The sequence below is a fragment of the Numenius arquata genome, chromosome 18 (assembly GCF_964106895.1).
Source record: "Numenius arquata chromosome 18, bNumArq3.hap1.1, whole genome shotgun sequence".
Lineage (NCBI taxonomy): Eukaryota > Metazoa > Chordata > Aves > Charadriiformes > Scolopacidae > Numenius > Numenius arquata.
In genome coordinates, this window is record NC_133593.1 from 4,307,009 (window position 1) to 4,328,572 (window position 21,564).

General features: G+C 53.0%; 1 protein-coding gene across 1 annotated transcript; it reads left to right on the plus strand.

The window, feature by feature from the left end:
• Positions 1 to 8,497: 8,497 nt before the first annotated feature.
• On the plus strand, positions 8,498 to 20,626 carry P2RX1 (purinergic receptor P2X 1). The gene is made up of 13 exons (XM_074160662.1): positions 8,498 to 8,648; positions 11,973 to 12,120; positions 12,657 to 12,728; positions 13,179 to 13,248; positions 13,782 to 13,878; positions 14,226 to 14,306; positions 15,872 to 16,013; positions 17,040 to 17,170; positions 17,762 to 17,852; positions 18,508 to 18,573; positions 19,215 to 19,307; positions 19,838 to 19,885; positions 20,170 to 20,626. The coding sequence occupies exons 1-13, from the start codon at positions 8,512 to 8,514 to the stop codon at positions 20,179 to 20,181; spliced, it is 1,188 nt and encodes a 395-aa protein (XP_074016763.1). The 5' UTR covers positions 8,498 to 8,511; the 3' UTR covers positions 20,182 to 20,626.
• The last annotated feature ends 938 nt before the right edge of the window (positions 20,627 to 21,564 follow it).

Genomic DNA, 21,564 nt, shown 5'->3' on the forward strand with positions numbered 1-21,564 from the left:
GACCAGCTCAATGACTTTAGATGAAATTGCTTCTGTGTTTCCCTGAGGCTGAAAACCAGTTTGGGAGAGGCTGGACTAGATTCAGAGCATCCCAACCCCGTTTGTAGGGTCCAGCGGGGCTTTCAACTGCCCGATGGCATCTCCCTGGGACATGGTGGCCTTGGTCTATCGTGCCTGTGGGGACCTGCTTGGTCCGTCCACTCCGTATTGCATGGTCTGAGTTCCATGGGCTTAAGGTCAGGTGCAGGATTATTCATTTTACTCTTAAGGTCTGGTGTAGGATTATTAATTTTACCCAAAACGTGTGTGGTGGAGTTTCTTGTGTAAAGGACCCACTAATGAGTATTGAATAATGGATGGGAGTCTCTGATAGAAGGAGACCTAAAAGGAAAAAAAAATAACTAAGAGCTCTGTTTCAGAACAGAGATGAAATAATGAAATTTTAACTTGCTATTAAATTCCTGCTGGTAATTTTTGCTTCGTCTCACCTGACACAGGGAGCTGGGGGTGGTTGTACCAGGCGTCCTTCCGAACCCACTAACAGAACAGCTATTTGAGGAGATGCTGAGTTTGTTATCTTATTGTTGGTAAAGAAGCCAAGTTGCTGTTATTTTATCATTGATGGAGGTGCCACGCTGCTGCAAGCCCTGGTCTATTTGTCCAGTCACTGGGTTGCAAGTGGGAGTTACCAAAACCCAACCATCACAGGCAAGAAACCAGAGCTGTGTCCCAGCCAAAGGCTTGTTCTTTCCAGCAGCAGGAAATTCCATTTGCTTTTTTACTGTAAACCTCTAGATCTGCCTAGAAAATAGTGCAGGAAACCTGCACTAAGGCACCCTGGAGCAGGCATCTCCCTGTCTAGGAGGGACCATTTTGACACATCCCCATTTCCCCTTTTGAACGGTTGACCACATCTCTCTCTCCCCGCATCCTTTAATTACTTGGAATACAGGTTTCACTCCATGCTTTTTGATTACAGAGGCTTACAGTTCAAATATTTTCATGAAGTAGAAAGATATCCGTAGGTCTAATTTTTTTTCCTTTCCGTTTTGGTGAAGGGTCAGGATAAATCACGGAGTAGTTATTTATTGTGTGTACACCGCCAGCAGTGTGCTGGGCGCTTTTACAGGTTGGAGCATGTTCTTGTGCAAACCTGGAGATCCCAGAGCCAAGACCATCACTTTGGGATCAGGTCTTATGTCTTACCGAGGCATCCGACTGTGTGCAATACAAGGGAGATGGACACCGGGTAGCTGTTTTGCCCAAGAGCTTGTTAAAAAAATGCAGCTTAGGGGCAAAGCCTGTAGGATCCTTGCTTTTTTGACAACTGAGTTTAGGAATTACTTCCTTTTTTTGTTCTATTTTGATGGTGCTGCCTGGTTTATTCAGAACTTTTAAGTAAAACATAGGTTTTTCCAGCAAGACCTTTAGCATCGGTGGGCTGTGGTGGCAGATCCTCCGCGCGCAGGGATGCAGCGATTTGAGATGCAAGGCCGGGGTGGCAGCACGGGGTTGTCCATGAGCACTTTATAGTCCTTTCTCAGGGGCCAGGCACTGTGCTGGGCTACTGCCAAGGCGGGAGGCGAGGGTCCTGCATCCCTGGAGCAAGCACTGGGGGGGTCAGCTTCAGGCAGCAACTATGGAAAGTCTTTCGTGCTGTTTCGGGATGTCTTGTCATTGTGGCCAGTTGCTGGATGAGCTCTTCCCCCCGCAGTGTGTGATCCCATCAGGAGGCACGTTGGGAAAGGAAAAAGAGAGATGCTCTGCAGAGCAAAGATGTGCTGCATCCTATGTTTTATTTCTGTCACGTGGCCACCGTGCGGCTCAGGGTCTGGATGAGGTTTTTGATTTGCGTGTTTGAGACTTTGGCACTGTGAAGATGTCGTTCATGTGTTTCTGATGGTCGGCTCAGCCAAGGCTGGATGGTACCACCAGGCGCTGGAGAAGTCAGGAGCAAGGTGGACAGGTTTTACTGGAGAGGCTGCGGGACTTCAGTCCTGTAAGAGCATCAAATCTGGGGTTGAACCAGAGTCTCCTCATGGTGTAGATGGCAGAAGTAGCCAGAGGAGCAATAGGAAAACTCAGCAGCAATTTTTGGTCCCTGTTTTGTACATCAGGTTGATAGTGCTGCTTCCCAGTCAGGGTCCTGCTCTGCCAAAACTCATGTGCAGTGACACAGCCTAATGCTGTCCCGGTCGGTGGAGATGTTCATGAGGTTCAGTGACCTTGGCATCATAACACTCCTGAAACTCAAACGCACAGGAGTCCCCAGTACCCACCCCTAAGACTTATATTGTGATTTTCGGTCCATACCTGGCATGGCCATCACCTTGTATAAATGATGCCAGAGATTCAGTCATCCTTGTTCAGTCCCTCCTGGACTTTTTTTTCCCCACTTCTGCAGTGGCAACTTCTGGCAGGGCTTGTCCCTGGCAGAAAGACAGCCCGGGGATCAGGATTTTGGGATGAAGGAGAAGGGCTTCACCCCATGCAGATCTTGCATGGCACAGTTTAGGCTAGGGTTTGCAGGGCTGTAGTGAGGGAGGGGACACACAGGGTAAATTGTGCTCCCTGGACCTGTCCTCTTGGTGCCATTCAGCTTTCGGTATGAGTGGGGCATTAAATGAGCCTAAATCTGTGTGCACCTGGAGCGATGGGGACATGGGTACCGCCGGCTGGTGTTCAAGCTGGGTCGATCCAGGCACTTGGGACCAAGAGGAGGGCGAGCACTGAGCTGCCGGCAGGTGCCTTCAGTGGCTTCCATCTGGGAATATGCTGATTTTTTTATAAGAGATGCCTGAACAGCCAAATCTAGAAATCTCTTGAGTTTGTGCTTCACTGCGAAAGGTAAATCATTGTATCTTGGGGTGGGTGGGAGGGTGTTGTCTGAGGGGTAGAACTGAAAGAAACAAGGTTTCCTATTTTATTATACGAGAGATATTTTTCCACTAAATTACTGCTTCCTAAACCGTGTCCTTCATCCGACTGTAAATAGCCAGGTGTGCCGTGAAGACATGGGAAAGCTCCTCGTGGTCACATCCGTACGATCCACTCTGTTCAGACAATATTGGGCTGATTTGTTTTATACTTATGAAATTACAGAAATAAAAGCAATTTTACTGGATGGCTCTGGGGTTTTTTTGTTGGAGTTTTTTGGTTTATTAATTTTATTTTTTTTTGCTTTTCTTACCCTGTTTGTGGCCGATTTGGGGGATATTTGGGAGCCCGTGGAGCTGTACGGGAGTGCCTGAGGGCATTCTTCAGCCGTAAAAGGAGTTGTGCTCACCAGATCAGGATTTCTTGTGGGTTTTCAGAGCAGCCAAACTAGAAATGGAGCTGAGCTTGTCTCTGGCATGGGACGACAAAGGCGAAATGAAAGGAGTGGCATGATATGACTGTTGGGAATTTTTTAAAGTACCAGCTAATTCGTTCTCGGGGCACAAGAATACAAATAACAGTGCTAATTTTGACTGCATCCAGAATAGTCCTCACCTTATCTCCCCCAGCTGAGAAAGGAGATTTAAATAAGCCCTGCAATGACCTCCCCAAGAAATAATTATTAAATAAATAACAATTAACTAACTTGGATTCTTCTGGGGGTGGCACAGGGCCTCAGGGCCGTGTCTTTCCATCTCCGCATCACCCGGAGCTCTGCCCACGGTTGTGTGTAGAGCGGAAAATTCTGATGCAGCTGCGTGTCGTGTTATGGAGCCACTCTGGGTTTATGATAAGATCTGCCCATGGTGTGTTTTTGCTGGGATATGGCTCCATGTGCACCTTCCCAATGCTACGAGCAGGAGAAAGGTGCTGCATAGGGTAGCCCAAAACCTTTGTAACCCAAAGGGGGTTAAAAAGAGGGATGTGGGACACCCAGGCAAACACTGATTTTTTGGAAGGGGCCATTGCTTAGCCTCCTCTTTCCAAATGCAGACCTGGCCTCCAGTGTTGGCGCAGGAGGGCCACCACCACCGTGGCTGGAGATGAGTCTCAAGCTGGACTCCATACCAGCCACCCCAAGGTTGCAGCGCTGTCTCAGCACATAGCGGTGAAGGCAAAGAAAAACCCAAATTCCCCATTTGATGTTGCATCGGTCCCTGGACCACTGGGGACCATCACTGCTGGGGCTATGCAGGTCTCTCAGAGGCATGTTTTGGAAAACAGGTGTTATCCCCCCAAAAAACCCCCAAGGGTCCCTGTACCCCATGGGACATGTTGAGCTGCCCCATGGGGTGTGCATGCCGTGCTCCCAGTGGCTGTGATGGGCACAGGGCCGCTCACCCTTCAGCATCCCCAGCACCGGGTTCCTGTGTTTGCTTTGGTGTTGGCTAAACCACCGCCGAGGTATTTCCAGGGAGACGTGTTGCCGCAGCAACCAGGGATGGAAATGCCACTTCTTGGGGGTGAGTACCACCAAAAACATCTGTCTGCGCCGGGGCGTCGCAGCGCGGGACGGGCACGGAGCGGAGCCAGCCCTGCTGGGAGGGAGCGAAGAGAGGTCAAGGACAAGTTAAAATTGGAAAGAAAACTGAACATGCCGTTTCGTAGGACCTTGCTTGCTCTCATCTGCCAATGTTTTTTCGCACCACCCCCACCCTTCCTATGGCCAGCGGGGCAGTGTGAGCATCTCCTCCAGCTGGTGGGGGCAAAGGGGTCCATGGTGGCCAAAATTTCTGAGAAGAGCCAACTTGCAGGGCCTCTTCCTGGCAACCTCGGCCACCACAGGTCCCCTTTTCACCCGCCGTCATATTTTAAATCTACTTGCCACTGTGTTATTCCTCCCCATCCACAGATTTGTGGCGTGCTGCACATTTTTGTGCTGAAATTCAGAGCTCCATGCTGGAAGCTGCCAAGTGTGAGTCTGGATTGTGTAATGAGCTTCATCTATTATTTATATTTTTTTTCCCCTGAGAAGTTTTTGGAAAAGCAATTTCTGAGAGCCTGGAAAGACCTGGTAGCTCTTATGCCTACCACGACTTTGCTTTCCTGGGTGCGGGTGGGCTCAAGCCCCACACGGAGGCTTTCAGACCCCCCCTCTTTATGCCCCAGTAGCTCCTCCATCCTCCAGGCCCATGTCCCAGCTCGAAGCAAGGATCCGCTCACATTTCCAAATGTCTCCCTTAAAAATACCATTTTTTGCATTTTTCTCTTGACAGCCCCAAGCAGAGGTTGAGTTTGCTTAACGGGTAGGGGGAAGGAGTTGCTTTCACAGCCATGGACTGAGTCCTGTGCTAAGCCCATGACAGCCCTGCTGGGAATGCCCTCAGTGGGTCACTAGCCCTTGATGCCCTCGGTGTCTGACCCATCTGGAGCTGAAGGAGATGCCGGATGAGGCCAAGCCCAGTGCTGGGTACTGGGCAATGACCCAGGAGAGCATTTGGGCAATCTGATCCTGGGGCTTTGCAACCCCGGACACTAACCCAGGGGTTTTAGTGCTTCTTTTGCTACTTCCATTTTCACCTCCTGTGGGCAGTGGAGCCAGATGGGCTCATTTTCCTTCTCTCTCCCTGGTTTTGCTGTCTGTTGTCCTGCTCCTATGCCACTTGGTCCCACGTTTGCATGCTGCTGGGGTCAAGCCCAGCTCAGCACTTTTTGTGCCCAGGGCAAACCCAGCCTCAGTGCCCAGGACCTGCTGCCACTCCTCCAGCAGCATCCACAGCCCTTGCACCTCGTCACCCCAGGCAGAGCACCCCTGGGGCCTCCCGCCTGCTGTGCCTGGAAGTGGCTGAGAGGTGCAGAAATTGTTTGGAGGAAATGACTGTGAGCGTATCAACAGCATCGTACAAGTTTGTGTCTGCAGGACCCCAAGATAAAAACATCCCCAAGATCATAACTTCTGTGCAGCAGGTTATGCGCAACCCCCTGGGCTGCACCTTACACAGTACACTTATAAAACCCTCTTTCCACTAATCCTTTTTTTATTTCTATTTTTCATTTAGGCATTACAGTAATATATTATCACAGCAGATTATCGCAAACAGAAAGCCAACCCTGACCTCGCATCAGGACAGCCCAGCGCCCGAGCTGAAAGCATCCCAGCCCCGTGAACTCAGCATCTCCCAGCAGGCGACTGCCCTGTCTGGGAAGGTAATATAACAATTTAACAGCCCGAGCAGAGCCCTTCCCCACGATAACCACCTGGCAGAGGTGGGGAAGTGCGTTAACAGCTCCTGCAGGTTATCACCAGGAGAAGCATCACTGCAAACAGGGGCGTGCAGGATGTGGCCCCAGCAGGCAGCCGGGCACACCGGCCAGCTGGCACCACTCGCACACCCACATCACTGTTGTGGGGCCAGGTAGCTTAGAGATGCCACCCCAAACCTACTAAATTCCCTGTTATAAAGTAATTTAAAGAGCGGCAAACCAAGGGATGGCATAGGCATGGGCGAGCTATGAGCAATGGTGGCGTGTGAGCCCATGAGGGTTTAGGCTATGATTTTTTTCAAACAATTAGATGTTGTGGCCAAGAGGGTGCCTGTGCTGGGTGCTGCCGGACATGGCAGAAGGAGACCCAGGCCCCATGGGTGTTGCCATGCTGGGGGTCCCTGCTTCCTGCATCACCCCAGTCACATCCACGGGGTCCGGCCTCATTCACCAGCTGCAACAGGGCTCCAAGAGATACTAAAATGGGAGATGCACATTATCTCCCAATGGAAAGTATTTTAGCTAAATCCATGCTATAACCATTTTATTGACTCCAACTACCAGAGAGGAGGTTAGAAGTGACTCTTTTACAAGTCATTTTGCTGTTAAATTTAGCTGTCCTATTTTCATTATCCCCATGGCTTTGGCAAGGGTGAGCAGCCTTCCCTAAAAGGCCTCGTTTCATACAGTAAGTTATTTGCCTCTCTCCTGACAGATATCTAAGCTTATAAGGTTTGTCTGCTCCGCTCAATCGCAGTATCAGCCTTCAATCTTATATGATTAGCATCAGCATTTTGTATTTGCTTTTGGTTCCCTGTTTGACAGCTTCCCATGTTGCTGAGGACTGGGGCGTTGGGATGGTGTCGTGTCACTTGTAACGTAGGATCATCTGATTTTGATTCCCAAGGTTCGCCCAAAAGATTTGGATAAGTGGTGCATCTGCTTTTCCCCCCGTTTTCCCTATTGCCCAGCAAAGATAATCAATTTGTTCCACTCATTTCACGGTTGTCAGGTCTGTAAAATGTTGAGTCGACAGGTCAACATGATGCCAAGCGATGGGCAATTGAAGATGAAAGGTGATGATGTTAAAAGAAATGTTCCAGAAAGGAGAGATTTATTCCAGCAGGTTAAACTTATCCATCTTTCCAAAAACATTTCCCCCTGCAGAGAGGGACCTTGTCCCAGCCTCAGTGGCCGTGGGGAGCTTGTCCTTGCAGGGAGTCCTGAACCTGCCAGGCTGTGGGGTTTTTGGGAGGAAACATCCTCTTTTTCCCCCAGAAACAACCCTCCTCAGCCCCAGTGGGGCTGTGCCCTAGAAGTTTCCTGGGGGGAACTGGTGGGATGCCATGTGGGTATAGGGTCCCCCCGTCCACAGCCTCTGTACTTTCCCCACCAATTAGCCAAAAACCCCACCAAAGCTTTCCACCACAATGATGTTGGCTCCCAAATTTCAGTCTGGCACGTACAAATCCAGCCCCTTTCTCAGTGATTTTCATTTAAGGCAGTGCCTGCACCACCCGGCCGAGCATCCCTCGCTGTGACCCAGGCTCGCGCTCACGGCCGTGCCTTTCAGGAAATGCTGGAAATGCTGAAAATGCTTCAAAACGCGCCCAGCCCAGCCCCGTGCAAGTGCTGGGAACTGGCCAAGCCCCAGCTGGGCGGCCTCACAGCGGGAGGGGGCCAAGCCGGGTGCCTGCCTGCCCTTGGGTTGGCTCTGAATTGCTGGGCTGGGGCTTCTGTACCCCCACAGTCCTTCTTCCCAACCCTTTTCCCCAGGGCAGCTTTTCGGGGACAGAGCAGGATGTGGGTTAGGGACAGGAACAGGAGACCCACAGCCTGAGGTGGTTATTGAAGCAGCAAAGATGATACCCCAAGCTCAGTTCCTAAAATCCTCTCCCGGGACCCCCCACCGTCTCCTCCATCCCAGCATTCCCCCCAGGGATGCCTTATGGTCCCTGCTCGCCCCAAGTGCCACCCGCAGCCCCTCCGTCCCCAGGGAAGGCCCCTGCCCAGGCGAGTGTGCATCCCTCACAGGCGGGCGGCTCCATCCTGGTGGCACGTGGGCTCGGCAGCGGGGTGGCCCTGCACCCTCCCGCACCCCGTCCCACCCCCGGACCATGTAGGGCACCAGCTGCTCCCAGCCCAGAGCTTATAGGAAGAGGAAACCCCGTCCCCGTGCAGAGGAGGAAACCCGACAGCCCAGATGTGCACAGAGCAACGCCGATAGCATTTTTATTATCTTTTTTTTTTTTTTTTTTTTTTTAACTTCTCTCTGCAAACAGAGGAGTTGCTGGAGCGGAGGCGGGCACAGCTTGACCCACGGCACGGCCGGCGAGCAACGGGAGGCTGTGGCACAGCCCTGGCGCAGCCATGGGGCAGAAGTGCATGGAGAAGTTGTCCTCCTTCCTCTTTGAGTATGACACCCCCAGGATGGTGCTGGTGAGGAACAAGAAGGTAGGACTGACCTTCCGGCTGATCCAGCTCATCGTCCTGGCGTACATCATTGGGTAAGGCTCCCCGGCGCCTGCTTTCCCCCAAATTAATGTTTTGCCACCAGGTTAAACAGCAACGGAGACGAAGGGGCTCATATATCCTCTATATCCCAATTTGCTGGGGGGGTTTATTGCTGATGGCATCTCATTCCCTGGACACGGCCACTCCCGTGCTGCCCAGTGTCCCACCAGGGGTCTTCTAGATGGCTACTATGTCCCTGTGTCCTCCTCAGAAGCTGCTGCTTGTGCGGGCTGGAGGCTCAGCCCTGCCCAGCTCTGCTCCGCACACCGGGGCCCCGGCTTCTCGCTGAGCTGCATCCAAACCCCATTTGAGCTGCTGGATGGTGGCCTGAGAATCTGTTGTTATTTTTATTTTCATTTATATTAACTAAGAGGCAGCTGGGGCCAGCGCGGTGATTTGTGAGACCCAAGCGACTCGAGACAGGCCCATAAATCTCCCCGTCCGCCGCCCCGCCAGGGAAGCAGAGCCAGCCCAGCGGCTGGAGCCGGGATGGATCCTGGCTCCAAATCCCTACTTTGCTTTGCTTGTGGGAGGCAGCTCCAAGAGCAGCCGTGGTGCAAGAGCAGCTGCTTAAAAAAGGCAGCGAGCGGAGCAGGCGGGCTCAGGATGTGTGTCCTTGGGTGCCCTGGGGCTGCTGCTGTGATTCGGTCCCTGTCCCCTCTGCATGGGAGGATGTGCCGTGTGATGGGATGCGATGGTTGATAATAGGGCAAAAATCTTTGCTGTGCCCCCATGGCCGCTGTGAGCTCAGCCTGAGAGAGAGAGAGTGAGAGACCAGCACCCTTCCATCAAGAAGGAGGTTTGCAGGGAGAGGGGTGTCTGGCCATGAACTGGGAAAAAAAATTAGTATTTTAGGGGTGCAGGGCGCCTAGGGCAGCCCAAAGGAGAGGCCGTAGCTCCCAGGGCTCAGTGCAAGCAAGTAGCTGCGGGGAGCAGTGGTGCCCATCCTGCCTTTTAGCCCAGATTCCCTGGAAAGGGGCAAAAGCTTCCCAGGGGTTCATCGTGGGACCCCACGTCGCTCCCACCCTGCTCACCAGCGCTTTGCCTCACAACGGTGATCCTCACCCCAACCTGCTGCAGAGCTGTGGTCTCAAGGATGCTCCGTTGCAAAGGGCTTTTTGCACTGGTCCAGACTGGTGTCACTGGGAGCAGCACTGGCTCTCCAATGGGCTGAGGCTGTGAAGCCCCAGGGCTCCACCAAACCTGGCCGGGGCAGCCGCTCCTGAGGATGGGGAACCGGCAAAGATGGTTCCTCAGAGCGGGGCTTCGTAAGGAAACGTGGCTTAAGTAACCGGGCTAAAAACAGGAGAGGCGGCCAGGAGGGAGAAAAAAGAGAACCAGCTTGGGTCTGACAGCCAGGGGCAGAGGGCAGGAGGTTGGCATAAAAGTTGCTGTTAATTCCTAAGTTTTTGCTAGTTTGGTGGGGTCGGGCTGTGAGTGCAGCTGCTCGTAGCCCCACCAACCATTGGCATCCCCTCGCTGCCGGCAGCGCTGCCGCCGCTTCCCTGCCTGCACTGAGCCACGGCTCTTGAGATTTTTCTCTTCTCTGGAAGCAAGTTTGGCAGGCAGGTATTTATTTATTTACAATTACCCCAGCTTTGGTCCCCCTTGGCAGCAGGCCAAGGGATGCTCGTGGGGATGGATGCCTGGCGGTGCTGGAGGGTCATCAGTGAGAAGGGACGTGGAGCTGACCCTGCCGAGAGACCCAGCGTTACCCGTGGGGAGCAGCTCTTCTCTCTGCTGATACACTGAGATAAGGTGTTATCGCTGCTGGCCAGGCCGTGCCAGGAGCTCCCCGGCTGGATGTCACTTTCTGGCGTTCGTTTCCTGAAAACCTCGCACGCGAGGAGGCTGTGGGCTGAGCCGCAGGATGCGGCCGGCGAGGGAAGAAGGCTTGGTGACTGCCACGTCGGGGAGCGACACCAGGGGACTTTCACCTTTCACCACCAGGGCAGGGCTCAATGTGGCCATTTACAACACGATGAGGAAATGACGCCTTGTTTGCCATGACCACAGCTCAGCAGCGGGGTTGGGGCAGCATCCTGCCCTGCCATGGGGAGGCTGTGTCAAAGTGGGGTGCCCACAGTCACCTCTGCCAGGGAGGGATGAGGTGGCAGCAGCAGAGGCTGCGCTGGAGGCAGATTTAGGGAAACTCCACCGTGGTGCTGCCCAGCTCAGCCTCAAGGGCATCGGGGAAGCTAACCAGTGTAACCAGTGTAACCCAGTATGGCCCTCTACCTTGGAGGAGGAGGTTGGAGCTGGTGGTCCCAGCTGTGGTGGCAGCAGTGCTGAATTTCTGCTCCCATCCCCAGGTACTGGGGCAGATGTCAACCTTGAGGTCCCTTCCCCACCTTTGCAAGGCAAAAAGCACCGTCCCCAAGATGTCCCTGTGAGGTCTGGCACCAACAGGGCAAACCTCAGTGCAGCACCTGGCGTTCCCCTGTTTTCCCCCATGCCCTTCGGTCGGGTGCCCAAGGATGGGCGGACACACCGGGTGGGTGTCACAGGCTGTCCCAGGGGGTGCATGATGCCTCTGTCATGGCCAGCGGGACCGGTGCCCGCAGCAGCAGGGACAAAAACCAGATCACTCCTTTTTTAGCACCAGGAACGCTCCGCGCCGCCGGGAGCGCTACCCGAAATGGTTGCTCGCCCATGTTTATAGTCTCCCTGAGTCAGAGTTAATCCAGCGTCAGCTTGTTTATGCCATAGGTTAAATAGTGTCAGGAGCCGGCCCTAATGGCTGAGCAATGGGCTGGGAAATGCAGGGAGAGCCCCATGGCAACCACAGCAGTGTCCCCAACCCTGCTCCCACAGCCCTCTTGCACCCAGAGCCACGGCTCCATGGTTCCCTTTCCTGGATGGGCAATGGCGGCCCTGGACATGAGCTGTGTCCAGACTTACTTCTGTCTTGGCTCAGGAGGCACTGATTTTTGGAGAGCGCCTATGAAGAGGATCAGGAGGGTCCAGGCGGGTCGCTGAGCCCAGCAAGCTGCAAACCTACCAGAGGCTTTAATCCCAAATGGCCAATGGCCACCCTGCTCCACCTGCCTTCACACCCTCAACCACAAAATGTGTCCCAGTCCCCAGAATAAACCATCCCACCATGGAAGTCAGGTCCTGCACCTACCGCATGCCTTGGGCAAAGGGTGGGAGAGCTCAGCAACACATCCCTCATCCAGCTGGAGAAAATTTGGCAAATAACCCCCCAGGTGAAACTTGGTAGAAGAAGCCCCAGTCCACAGTGATGTGCTGGGACTTGGGGCTCCTGCAGATGAATGCTGGTGGCCATGCTCACCCCACTACCTTTCCCTATCCAGGTGGGTTTTCCTCTACGAGAAGGGCTACCAGTCTCAGGACAGCATTGTCAGCTCAGTCTCGGTGAAGCTGAAAGGCCTGACGCTGACCAACGAGAGTGTCATGGGCCCTCACATCTGGGATGTGGTGGACTATGTTTTCCCAGCCCAGGTAAGGAGGCAGGGTGGGTGGGTTAGGGGAGTTGCTTTTGTCCCAATGGCTGCTTTTCCCTATGTGCTGGGATGCAAATGGGCTCCTCGGTGTAGGCATTCCATGGGCTAACCATGGCATGGTGTCCCTGTGGTAGGAAGCAGGTTGCTCCTGCCACAAACCTCTGCCCACATATCACTCCTGGGGAGCATCTGGTGCTTGGGACCCACCATGGTTGGTGGGGCATCTCTGAGGCTGCCTCCAAAAAGGTCAAGGCTCCTCCAGTGCCTCCGGATGAGCATCTCGGGCAGCAAGGGGGGTCCTCCACTGTCCCTGGGGCTGGTGGCACTGAAGCTCCCCAGGGCCACCACCAGCTTCCTGGGCTGTGGCAGAGGACAGTGGAGGACTCAAAGTTAGGGAGAAAGGTGCCATCTGCCTGGACATGTCCCAGTGGTTTGGGTGTCCTACCCCTTCCCCTAGGGAGAGGGCCTCTCCTCGCAGAGACTCCATCAGAAAACACTGTGCTGGCTGTGAGCTTGTTGGCTGTGTCTCCACAGGGGGACAGCTCGTTTGTGGTGATGACCAACTTCATTGTCACCCCTGGACAGAAACAAGGAACCTGCCCGGAGGTAAACACACTGGCTTCCTTCAGCAGCCTCAGCTTCTGTATTTTAGTGAGGGTTGTGGTGGTGACACTGGGGAAGTTTTCCTGACACTGAGAGGTTTAGTAAAAGCCTGAGCCTGGCCTCCTGTTATTGTCCCTGGCTTGTGAGTGCTACATGAAGGCTTTTATTCTGCTGAAAAAAGGCCAGCATCTATTTAAGTTTTCTTCCCTTTGAGATGATCAAGCAGAGCAGACTCGAGCCTTAAATAAAAGCATCTGCCTGGGGTTTAAAAAAGAAATGCCCCCTTTTTCCTGCTTAACCTGGACATCCTTGGTTGGGAAGTGGTGCATGGACGAGGTCCTGGCTGCAGCCGAGCAGCGTTTCCCCCCCGAGGACAACGCCGCCTGGCGAGGCAGGGGGGACGGAAGGCGCAGGGTGAGGTGCTGAGAGGGGCTGCCTCCTCTCTCCAAACAGCTGCCGGACGCCGGGCTCTGCACGCGAGACAGCGACTGCAGCAAAGGGAAATACAGCCGCCAAGGACAAGGTACGGCACGTGTCCCCCAGGCTCCGGCACCCGCGCTTCGGGCGAGACACGCCGGGCACAGTGTGCTCACATGGCTGGGGAGTCTGGAAGGGGAACCTGCTCTGGGCCACCAACTGAAGGGGTTTGGGAAAAGCCTCTGAGGTGCTGGGGGAGAATCCCACCCGGGCTGGTGCTGCTCTCCTCTTCTGAAGTATCCGAGCTGCAAAAAGTTCTGCCAACAAAAGGTTAATCAAGACTAAACCATTTCCCCTAAGCTGCTGTCCTTCTATCAGCTCGGACTTTTTCTGAGGTGTATTTTAGCAAGAAAAATGCCCAGTTGCTCCCCAGTACAACAGTGCAAGAGAAACCACTGCCTCGAGCCAAGAGGCCCCAATTAATTCCTCTTTTCATCAAGGGGCACCAAAGCCCTGAGTATTTTGTGCCTCAGATGTCTATGGCAGGGCTGAAGCTCCAACCAGATCCCATCCACCCCAGTGTGAGGCTGGGATTTCCCAGTATCCAGGGGTGTGAGCTCCTGTCTCTCCTCCCCACAGGGCTCATGACAGGCAAGTGTGTGCATTTCAACAGCTCTGTGAAGACCTGCGAGATCTTTGGCTGGTGCCCCGTTGAAGATGATGACCATGTTCCCAGGCAAGAATGATGCTTTCCCCCCTTTTCCACCCCAGTCCCACTCCAGCCATGGGTCCACCGAGGAGCCCAGCAGAGCATGCAGGCCCTTAAGCTGTCTTCCAGCCACCTCGCTGTGCTCTTGGGGTTTCTTAACTGAAATCCCATCACCTAGCTCTCTCTCTGTCCCCTAATAGGCACTTCCATCCTTCCTTGGGACTTTTCTGAACCCCATTTCACTTTGAAAGGGAAGGCATGAAATCACCTGGGTCCTGCTTGTCACAATTTGGATGAATTTCCACGAAATGGAGCTTTCCCTGGAGGCTGGAGAGCCGAGTGATGGACACATGTCAACACTTGTTGTTTTTCAGCCCTGCCTTGTTGTCAGAAGCGGAGAAGTTCACCATGTTCATCAAGAACAGCATCACCTTCCCCAGGTTCAAGGTGTCCAGGTAAGGGGAGGTTTGAGGGGGGTGGCTTCTGCTTGGTTCCCTCAGGGGAAACCACAGGTATAGCTGGATTCTTGATAGAGGATGCTGTCCCACATGAGCGAGCCCAGGACTACTCTAATTGCTGCACTGATCACCAGATTGGCTAATAGGAAATGAGACATTTCCCTCCCAAATCTGTCCCACCTCAGCTGGTAGCTGTGGTTACAGGAAAGAAGGTTTCTGGAATTAATGTCCACTGAGTTACCCTCACATAATGCACATGAAAATACAGTTTCTCTGATGCTTCATTTTTCTTCTCCCTTTTCCTCCCTGAAGATAACAGTAAAATACTACGTGGCTCAGTGGGGTGTGAGCAACCAGGGCAAGCTTGGTACCCAAAAATGAGCAGAAGCCCCTCTTAACATCACGGTTCCCATCTGTTTCTGCAACGGGTTATAAGGTTGGCCCCTTCCAGGCAGCGCTGGAAACAGTGCAGCCGGCTGAAGGCACACATGTAAGAGGATTTGTGATGACACTGATTATATATCTGATTTGGAACAAATTAACAGAAGCTATTTGTGCCGAAGACGGCGGCTGCCTCTCTCTAAGCCCATCGTGTCCCTGCACCGTAGCCAAGGTTAAACGCCCTGGCAAAGTCTCCAGCCAACCTCACGCTGCACCCCGAGAGGTGGCTGGGAGAGGGCATCCCCCACCAGCAGGGAGGAGAGGTGGCAGCCTGAGTGAGGGGACACGGAGGGGGAGAGCAGGTCCGGGCGGTGAGGGCAGACGGGCTGGCTGCTTGTTGCGGGGGCCGTGCCAGAGCTGGCTGGGGTCATGGGGAAACTTCCTGCCTTTGATCACTGCTGTTGATTTAACTGCCGAGCATAAACGATGGGACGGGGTTGAGCAAGGCACAACTGTTACAAAATCATCTGGGTCCGGGAGGCTTCACAGAAAAACTATTTTTAGGCAAAAGAGCAGAGCGGGGTGGAAGGCAAGACGTCGTCCTTTCCTTTTCACCCCTTCCGGAGGAGATAGCAAAATCCAGCTAAATGTAAAAGCCGTGGGATGCAATATCCACGAGCTGTCCCAGATGAAAACTGTTGGTGGACAGAGCGTTGCCTGGCAGAGCCCGTGGAGGAGCTGACATGTGAAGGGGAGAGGCAGCTGGGAGGGATGGTGCAGACCACAGGAGGGTTTGCAAAGCTGAGGAATGAGAGAGGGCGTTGCAAGAAGAGGTGAGGACAGGCGGACACGTGCTGGGTTTGGGCAGCAGGCAGAGCAGCACACCCAAAGCAGAGGTGGAGAACGTTTGCAGGAAAGAAAACAGCAGAGAGGCTTCCTCCATAGGAGGAGGTTTTGGGAAATGAGTTGCTGATGGGGTGGGGGAAACCAGGCAGGGCTGGAGGAAAGGGCCCACTCTCCATGTGTGGGGTCTGATGAGCACATATGGGAGGAGGAAAAGGCCCTGATCTTTGATATGACCCAGCTTTGAGCAACAGGTTGGACCAGGGACCTTCAGAGGTCCTTTCCCGCCCAAATTATTGGGTTATTCAGACTCTCTCTCACTCCCTTTTCATTCACAGGCGCAACCTGGTTGAGGGCATTACCAAACAGTACCTGAAGAAATGCACCTATCACAAAGTCACCGACTCCTTGTGCCCCGTGTTTGACCTGGGATACATAGTGAAGGAATCGGGACAGAATTTTACCATGCTGGCTGTTAAGGTACTTCAATTTCAAATGACGTTTCTTGCTGACATGGGGAGGGGGACACCAACAGAGCAATCATCCCCAAGGCCGTTGAGACACGAGGGATCTGTTTTCTCAAGGACTCCCAAGGCAGTGTCAGAATTAGGTCTTAAAGATTATGAATCTCCTTGGACGTGGCCTAATATTTAAGCCTTTCTTGGAAACTCCCCTGTAAGACTGACAAGATTTGACGCACTGGCAGTAAATCCAGGCTTCTGTTTGTTTTAATTTGTATAGTGAATAACGAGCTGCGTGGCCAAATCCCATCCGATTGAGCTCGGAAACCTCAGCTGGACGGTCACACGTTGGTCACTGCACAATACAAACTGCAGCCTGACCCCAGGCTCAGAAATGCAGCTTTGCCCAGTGGTATGCAAGAGTATCTGCTGTTTCTGCACTGCAGAGCCTTAAGCTAACTTTGCCAGGCATTACATAAAATCAGAGGCTTGCATATAGGTGCAAAAGGGATGATCCTCCGGGGAAGAGCTAGTTACAACCTGGAGCGAGCTCAGGAGGGACTGGTTCATTTCCCAGCAGGTGGCCACTTCTCTTAGAGGAGGTCTTCTTCTGATTTTCACGGGTTCATTTCACTCTCCTCTCTGACCGTGTTAAATTGCCTTTGATTTTCCCTATGACATTAATGGTTTGATGACAGGGTTAAGCTACAGGAAAGGCAAATCTTGTGGGCAAAATAAGGCAAGGGAAGTCAAGAAACAAGTCCTGTTTCTCAGGACCATGCCTTGGGACGTGGGGTGCTGATCAGGAACAAGAGGGCATGAATTTAGTTGTGTATCCAGCATTTAGGGCAAAAGAGAGCACCTCTGATAGGGCACAAAGCCGAAGCTGCCCAGGATGGGTTGAGGCAGCGATGGGGTCAACGTACCCTGGAGAGCCAGGACATTTCATAGCATCAAGAAAGGCCACGTACGAGGAGGGAAAGCATTTCTCTGTGCAGGCCAGGTCCAAGGAGGGGCAATCTCATGACTCCCCTCTCGGCTGCAGGGCGGAGTGGTGGGCATCACGATAGACTGGAACTGCGACCTCGACTGGCCCGTCCGGTACTGCAAACCCATTTACCAGTTCCACGGCCTTTACAATGATGACAGTAACGTTTCACCAGGCTTCAACTTCAGGTAAGGAGACCCTTGTTAACTCTCCAGGCAGAATTCAGAGGTGACATCTCTCAGAATCCCCCAGCACTCAAAGGACGGTGGAAGATCAAGGACTGTTCTCCAAAATACTCGCTACCTTTGCAGTGCCAGACAGCAGTGCTCTCTATAGCATGGCATGAGAAAAGTGATAACCCATCCTTTGACCTCAAAATTACCCCGTTGCCTTTCCCTGTATGTGTCCTCCCCCTTACAGGGTGGGGAGGACTCTCCTGCTCATCTGAGCTCTCAGGAAGTCCCTTGAAAGGTTGGAGATGGTGCAGGGTCATCTCAAGTGTTCCCACACTTGGAAGCATTCAGCCACCGCATGACATCTAGGCATGAGCTGCTGCTCTGTGTGAAGCTCCCACTAGTCCTGCATTAATACCCGCTGTCACGTAGCACTTGGGGACATCAGGTATCAGCACAAGCAGGAGCTTTAAGTACAACTTGCAGGCAGGGAAACTGAGGCACAGAGGGGAGAGGTGCAGCCCACCAAGATCTTGATGCTGTTGGGTTGCAGGGGGCTGTTAGACACCCTGGCAGGCCATTAACGCTCACCATCCAATCGGACAGATATGCCAAATACTACAAAGAAGACGGGATGGACAAGAGGACGCTCTACAAGGTGTTTGGGATCCGCTTTGACATTTTGGTGAATGGCAAGGTAAGGGGGGCCAGGCACCCGGATCCCTAGGGTGGCGATACCATGTCCTCAGGAAGGTCTAGTGGGGCCAGGAAAACCAGTGTAAGGGTTTTCCTCAGGTGCTGACCCCCTCACAGCAGCCCTTGGGAAGTGCTGGGGAAGGGAACATAGAGGGGAAGCCCATTTTACAGGTCACATCTATCAGCTGCAGTTCGGTCAGTGGTTTTGTCCCCAAAAACATAATGATGGGTTGCAGGGCGAACTGTGGAAAGTCAAAACCTCTTACTGATATTTCCAAAAGCTGAACATTTGCATTTTTCTCTTTTGTTTTTTTTTCTTCCCACTGGGAGAGAAGGCTCCTTGTGTTCGCATTGGGAATATTTAAAGTGCATACTTTTTTTTTTAAAACTTTTTTTTTTTTTTAAATTAAAAATACAGGAAGCAAAGTGATTTCAATTTATGTCAGACTAAAACCACCCTACCATATTTTTCTGTTTGACCAATGAGCTTAAAATCAGCTCTTATTCAGCTCCTGTTTCTCTCCGTGCTGCGGTTGTGGTTTGGGTTGCTGCAAGGTACTTTACACAGGCCCCACGTACAGATATGGCACCCCTCCTTTTTTTTTTTTCCCTGGGTTGATTGTAACATATCACCTATTTTCTCCAATTTTATTCAGGCGGGCAAATTTGACATCATCCCAACCATGACCACAATTGGCTCTGGAATTGGTATTTTTGGAGTGGTAAGTTCAGATTTTTCCAACCTCTATATGGAGACTCTCAAATTAGTCTCCTTCCCCGTGGCATCCGTGGGGAAGCGTCTCTGAGCTGCAGTGAAATACTGGTTCCCGCTCAGGCAACAGGGGATGGGGGAAAGGCGGTGCTCTCCTGCCTTGCTGGCTCGGGAAAATAGATTCCTGCTGGCCACTGGCTGATGTGAATTCTGCTAGTGAGAGCCGCTGCCCTGCCAAGAGAGGGGAAGGCAGGCCTTTGTGGCAGGGCCACGTCTTGGTATCTTGACAGTTTCAAGTTAGAGCTGATACTGAGCGGGGTTTGGAGGTGATGGGCAGTATTTCATGCACGACAGAAAACCAGCATCCTATTTGGTTATGGTCGTTAAAGACCTCAGCATGACCCAAAGGGTGTTGTGCTCTGCATACACCTAAAGCGGAAACAACTTCTGTTGACTTAAACTGCCCAGTGTTGAACCCAGAGCACTTCACTTCTGTCCTAAATGAACATTCAGGGGCTGTACACTCTTTAGCAGCTGTCACATTGTGGGTTGAAGCAGAAGTGACCCTAATTTGTGGGGCAAGCTGGAAGTACAAGGTGGCAGAGGTGAGCTGGGAGGGCAGCTCTCACCCTAACTGCATTTTGATTTAAGGCTTCTGTCCTCTGCGACCTGCTCCTGCTGCATTTTCTCCAAGGACGGGACTATTACAAGCAGAAGAAATTCAAATATGCTGAACAGGAGCCTGTAAGTAATAACACGTCCCTCCCCTGCAGAGGCTTTTGTGGGTGTGTGAGTGTGGATGTGTGCATCGGTGATGAGGCTGTAACACAAACAACACTTATATTGAGGAGCAACCAGGCACCTTCCTGAGCTACTGGGAATCCTGAGCCCTTGGGACTGTCAGAGGCTGGCACCCATGAATCTCCTCTCCTAAGTAACAGAGATCTTCTGTGTGACTCGCTGTTAATAGCTTTATTCCCTCCCTTTATCCCCAGATATTCCAGTATCTGGTAAGATTTACATTGCTTTAAGGGAAGCAGGGGCAGACCAGTGCTTTAGCAAACTGGAAAATGTCCCCTTTTCTGAGAACATCTCCAAAACCATGGGATGCTTTTTGCCCTTTCCTAGGACACGAAAACAGCTCCCCTCAAATTCATTTGAAAATCTGCTTATACATTGGGGGTTAGAAGTTGTTTTTCAACCACATTTTTCCCTGGCATTAGAAAGGGGCAGGTCTGTAAAAGAATCATTGTTTTCTCTCGTTTAACCCCCAGTCAAAGTCGCATAAGAAGGAAAAGGAGCTGGACAACACGCAGCGAGAGGTGAGTGGTGTTTCCCCAGCCCTGACAGTGTACAGCTGGCAGGGGTGAGGGCTCTGGGTCTCGGGGCTCTCCCAAGGCCCCCAGGAAGGCAGCAGGGCTCCAGGGAGGCCTGGAGGAGGTCTGAGCTTTGGGCTGTAATGTCTAACCTGGGCTCAGTGTTTCCCAGGGGAGGGTGGCTGCACTGGGTGCAGGATGTGGGATTGACGTCACATCTTCGGTGCCCCCTTGAAGAGGGGCAGTGGGTGGCAAGACAGCAGAAATCACTGTGCTCTCTCTCTTGGCAGAATCTACACTGACCGACAACCCTGCACCCTCTTCCTCATCCTTCTTCTCTCCTAAAACACCGTCATCACCCTCTGTCACCAGCCTGCACCAGCCCCAAGGCCAGCAGGAGCAGTGTCCGACACCGGCTTGCAGGAACATGGTACCCAGCAGCCAGGGCAGGGTCCGGCCGGCCCGGCGCCCTGCCTTTGGTGGGACACGCTGCGATGCTGCTGTGGGTGGGTTAAACTAAGGGACCCTGCTGTGGGGCACTGGGGTCTGCAAGGCTCCCACCGCACCCTGCCTGGTGTGCCGGGGCCGTGCTGGGGTATCCCGCACCCAAACCCCCGGGGAGAGCATCGCTGCCTCTCCTTCCCCAGTGCCAAACTGAGGAGAGGAGGAGGGAAGCAGAGCTGGCAAGAACCATGCCCAGTCCCTCAGTATGGAGAAAAATGGCTATTTTGTAAGGATGTATTTTATTAAAAAAAAAATAAATAAACCTTTAGTTTTTCTACTATATCCCTTTGCGGTGCCCGTGCTTGCCCCGGGCCGTGGGGTATGCGGTGCTTTTCAGCACTGGGGGGGGTTTGTGCATGCGAAGCAATCCTGTAAACGGGGCTGGAGCACGGGGCCTCTGCCATGGGCTGAGAGCAGGCTCCCTTGGGCTCTGCCTTCCCCTGCAGGGCCCCTGGGCCTCCGGCCACGAGCAGAGGCTGTTATCGGGGTTGTCACTTGGGTTTCCTCCTCAGACAGGCTGGCTGGCTCGCTGCTGGCCGTTGAGACCAGCTGCCCCATGCCAGCTCTGCCTCCTGCTGCCCACACCAGTCGGCAGTAGCTGGTCAGAATGGACCTTCTCGGTGGTAGCGTCACAAACCAGCTCTTTGCTTCCAGAGACGAAGCCTCCCCTCTGCGCTAGAAGATTTGCACTACTCAGCACGTATGGTTGGAAATCACCAACTGCGCCCAAGTCCCCACCTCGCTACGAGCAGCCCCTGCCCCGTGCTGCTGCCTCCGTGCAGTTCTCTGGGATGCATCAGCACGGACTTTCGGCACAGTCTCTCCCTGAATGTTGTTTTGCAGCCCCCGGAGGTAACTTTGCCTTGGTCACTTCCAAACTGAATCCCAGCTGCTGTGGGGAAGTGAGTAAAGACGCCATAGGGATCGCTCTGCCTGGGGCTGTGATGGCGCTGAGAGTGGTGGGGAGCACGAACCAGCAGCCTGCAGGATGGACCCGCCACGCTGGGCTCATAGGGACACAGAGGCACGTGCCACAAACAGTTGCAGGTGATATTTGGTCATAAGCTCAACAAATATTTCAAGCCATACATTCCCCAGGAGGAGATTATTTGCTCTCAGAAGGATGCCTCAGCTTTCACGGGCAGGGTTGTGGGGTTTTTTTAAGATTATCCATTTGGCTA

Excerpts from the sequence above, each read along its gene's own strand:
- P2RX1 (XM_074160662.1), top strand. The coding sequence starts at position 8,512 with ATGGGGCAGAAGTGCATGGAGAAGTTGTCCTCCTTCCTCTTTGAGTAT. Across the intron at positions 16,014-17,039 it reads TTACCATGCTGGCTGTTAAG|GGCGGAGTGGTGGGCATCAC; the intron begins GTACTTCAATTT and ends TCTCGGCTGCAG. Across the intron at positions 17,853-18,507 it reads ACATTTTGGTGAATGGCAAG|GCGGGCAAATTTGACATCAT; the intron begins GTAAGGGGGGCC and ends AATTTTATTCAG.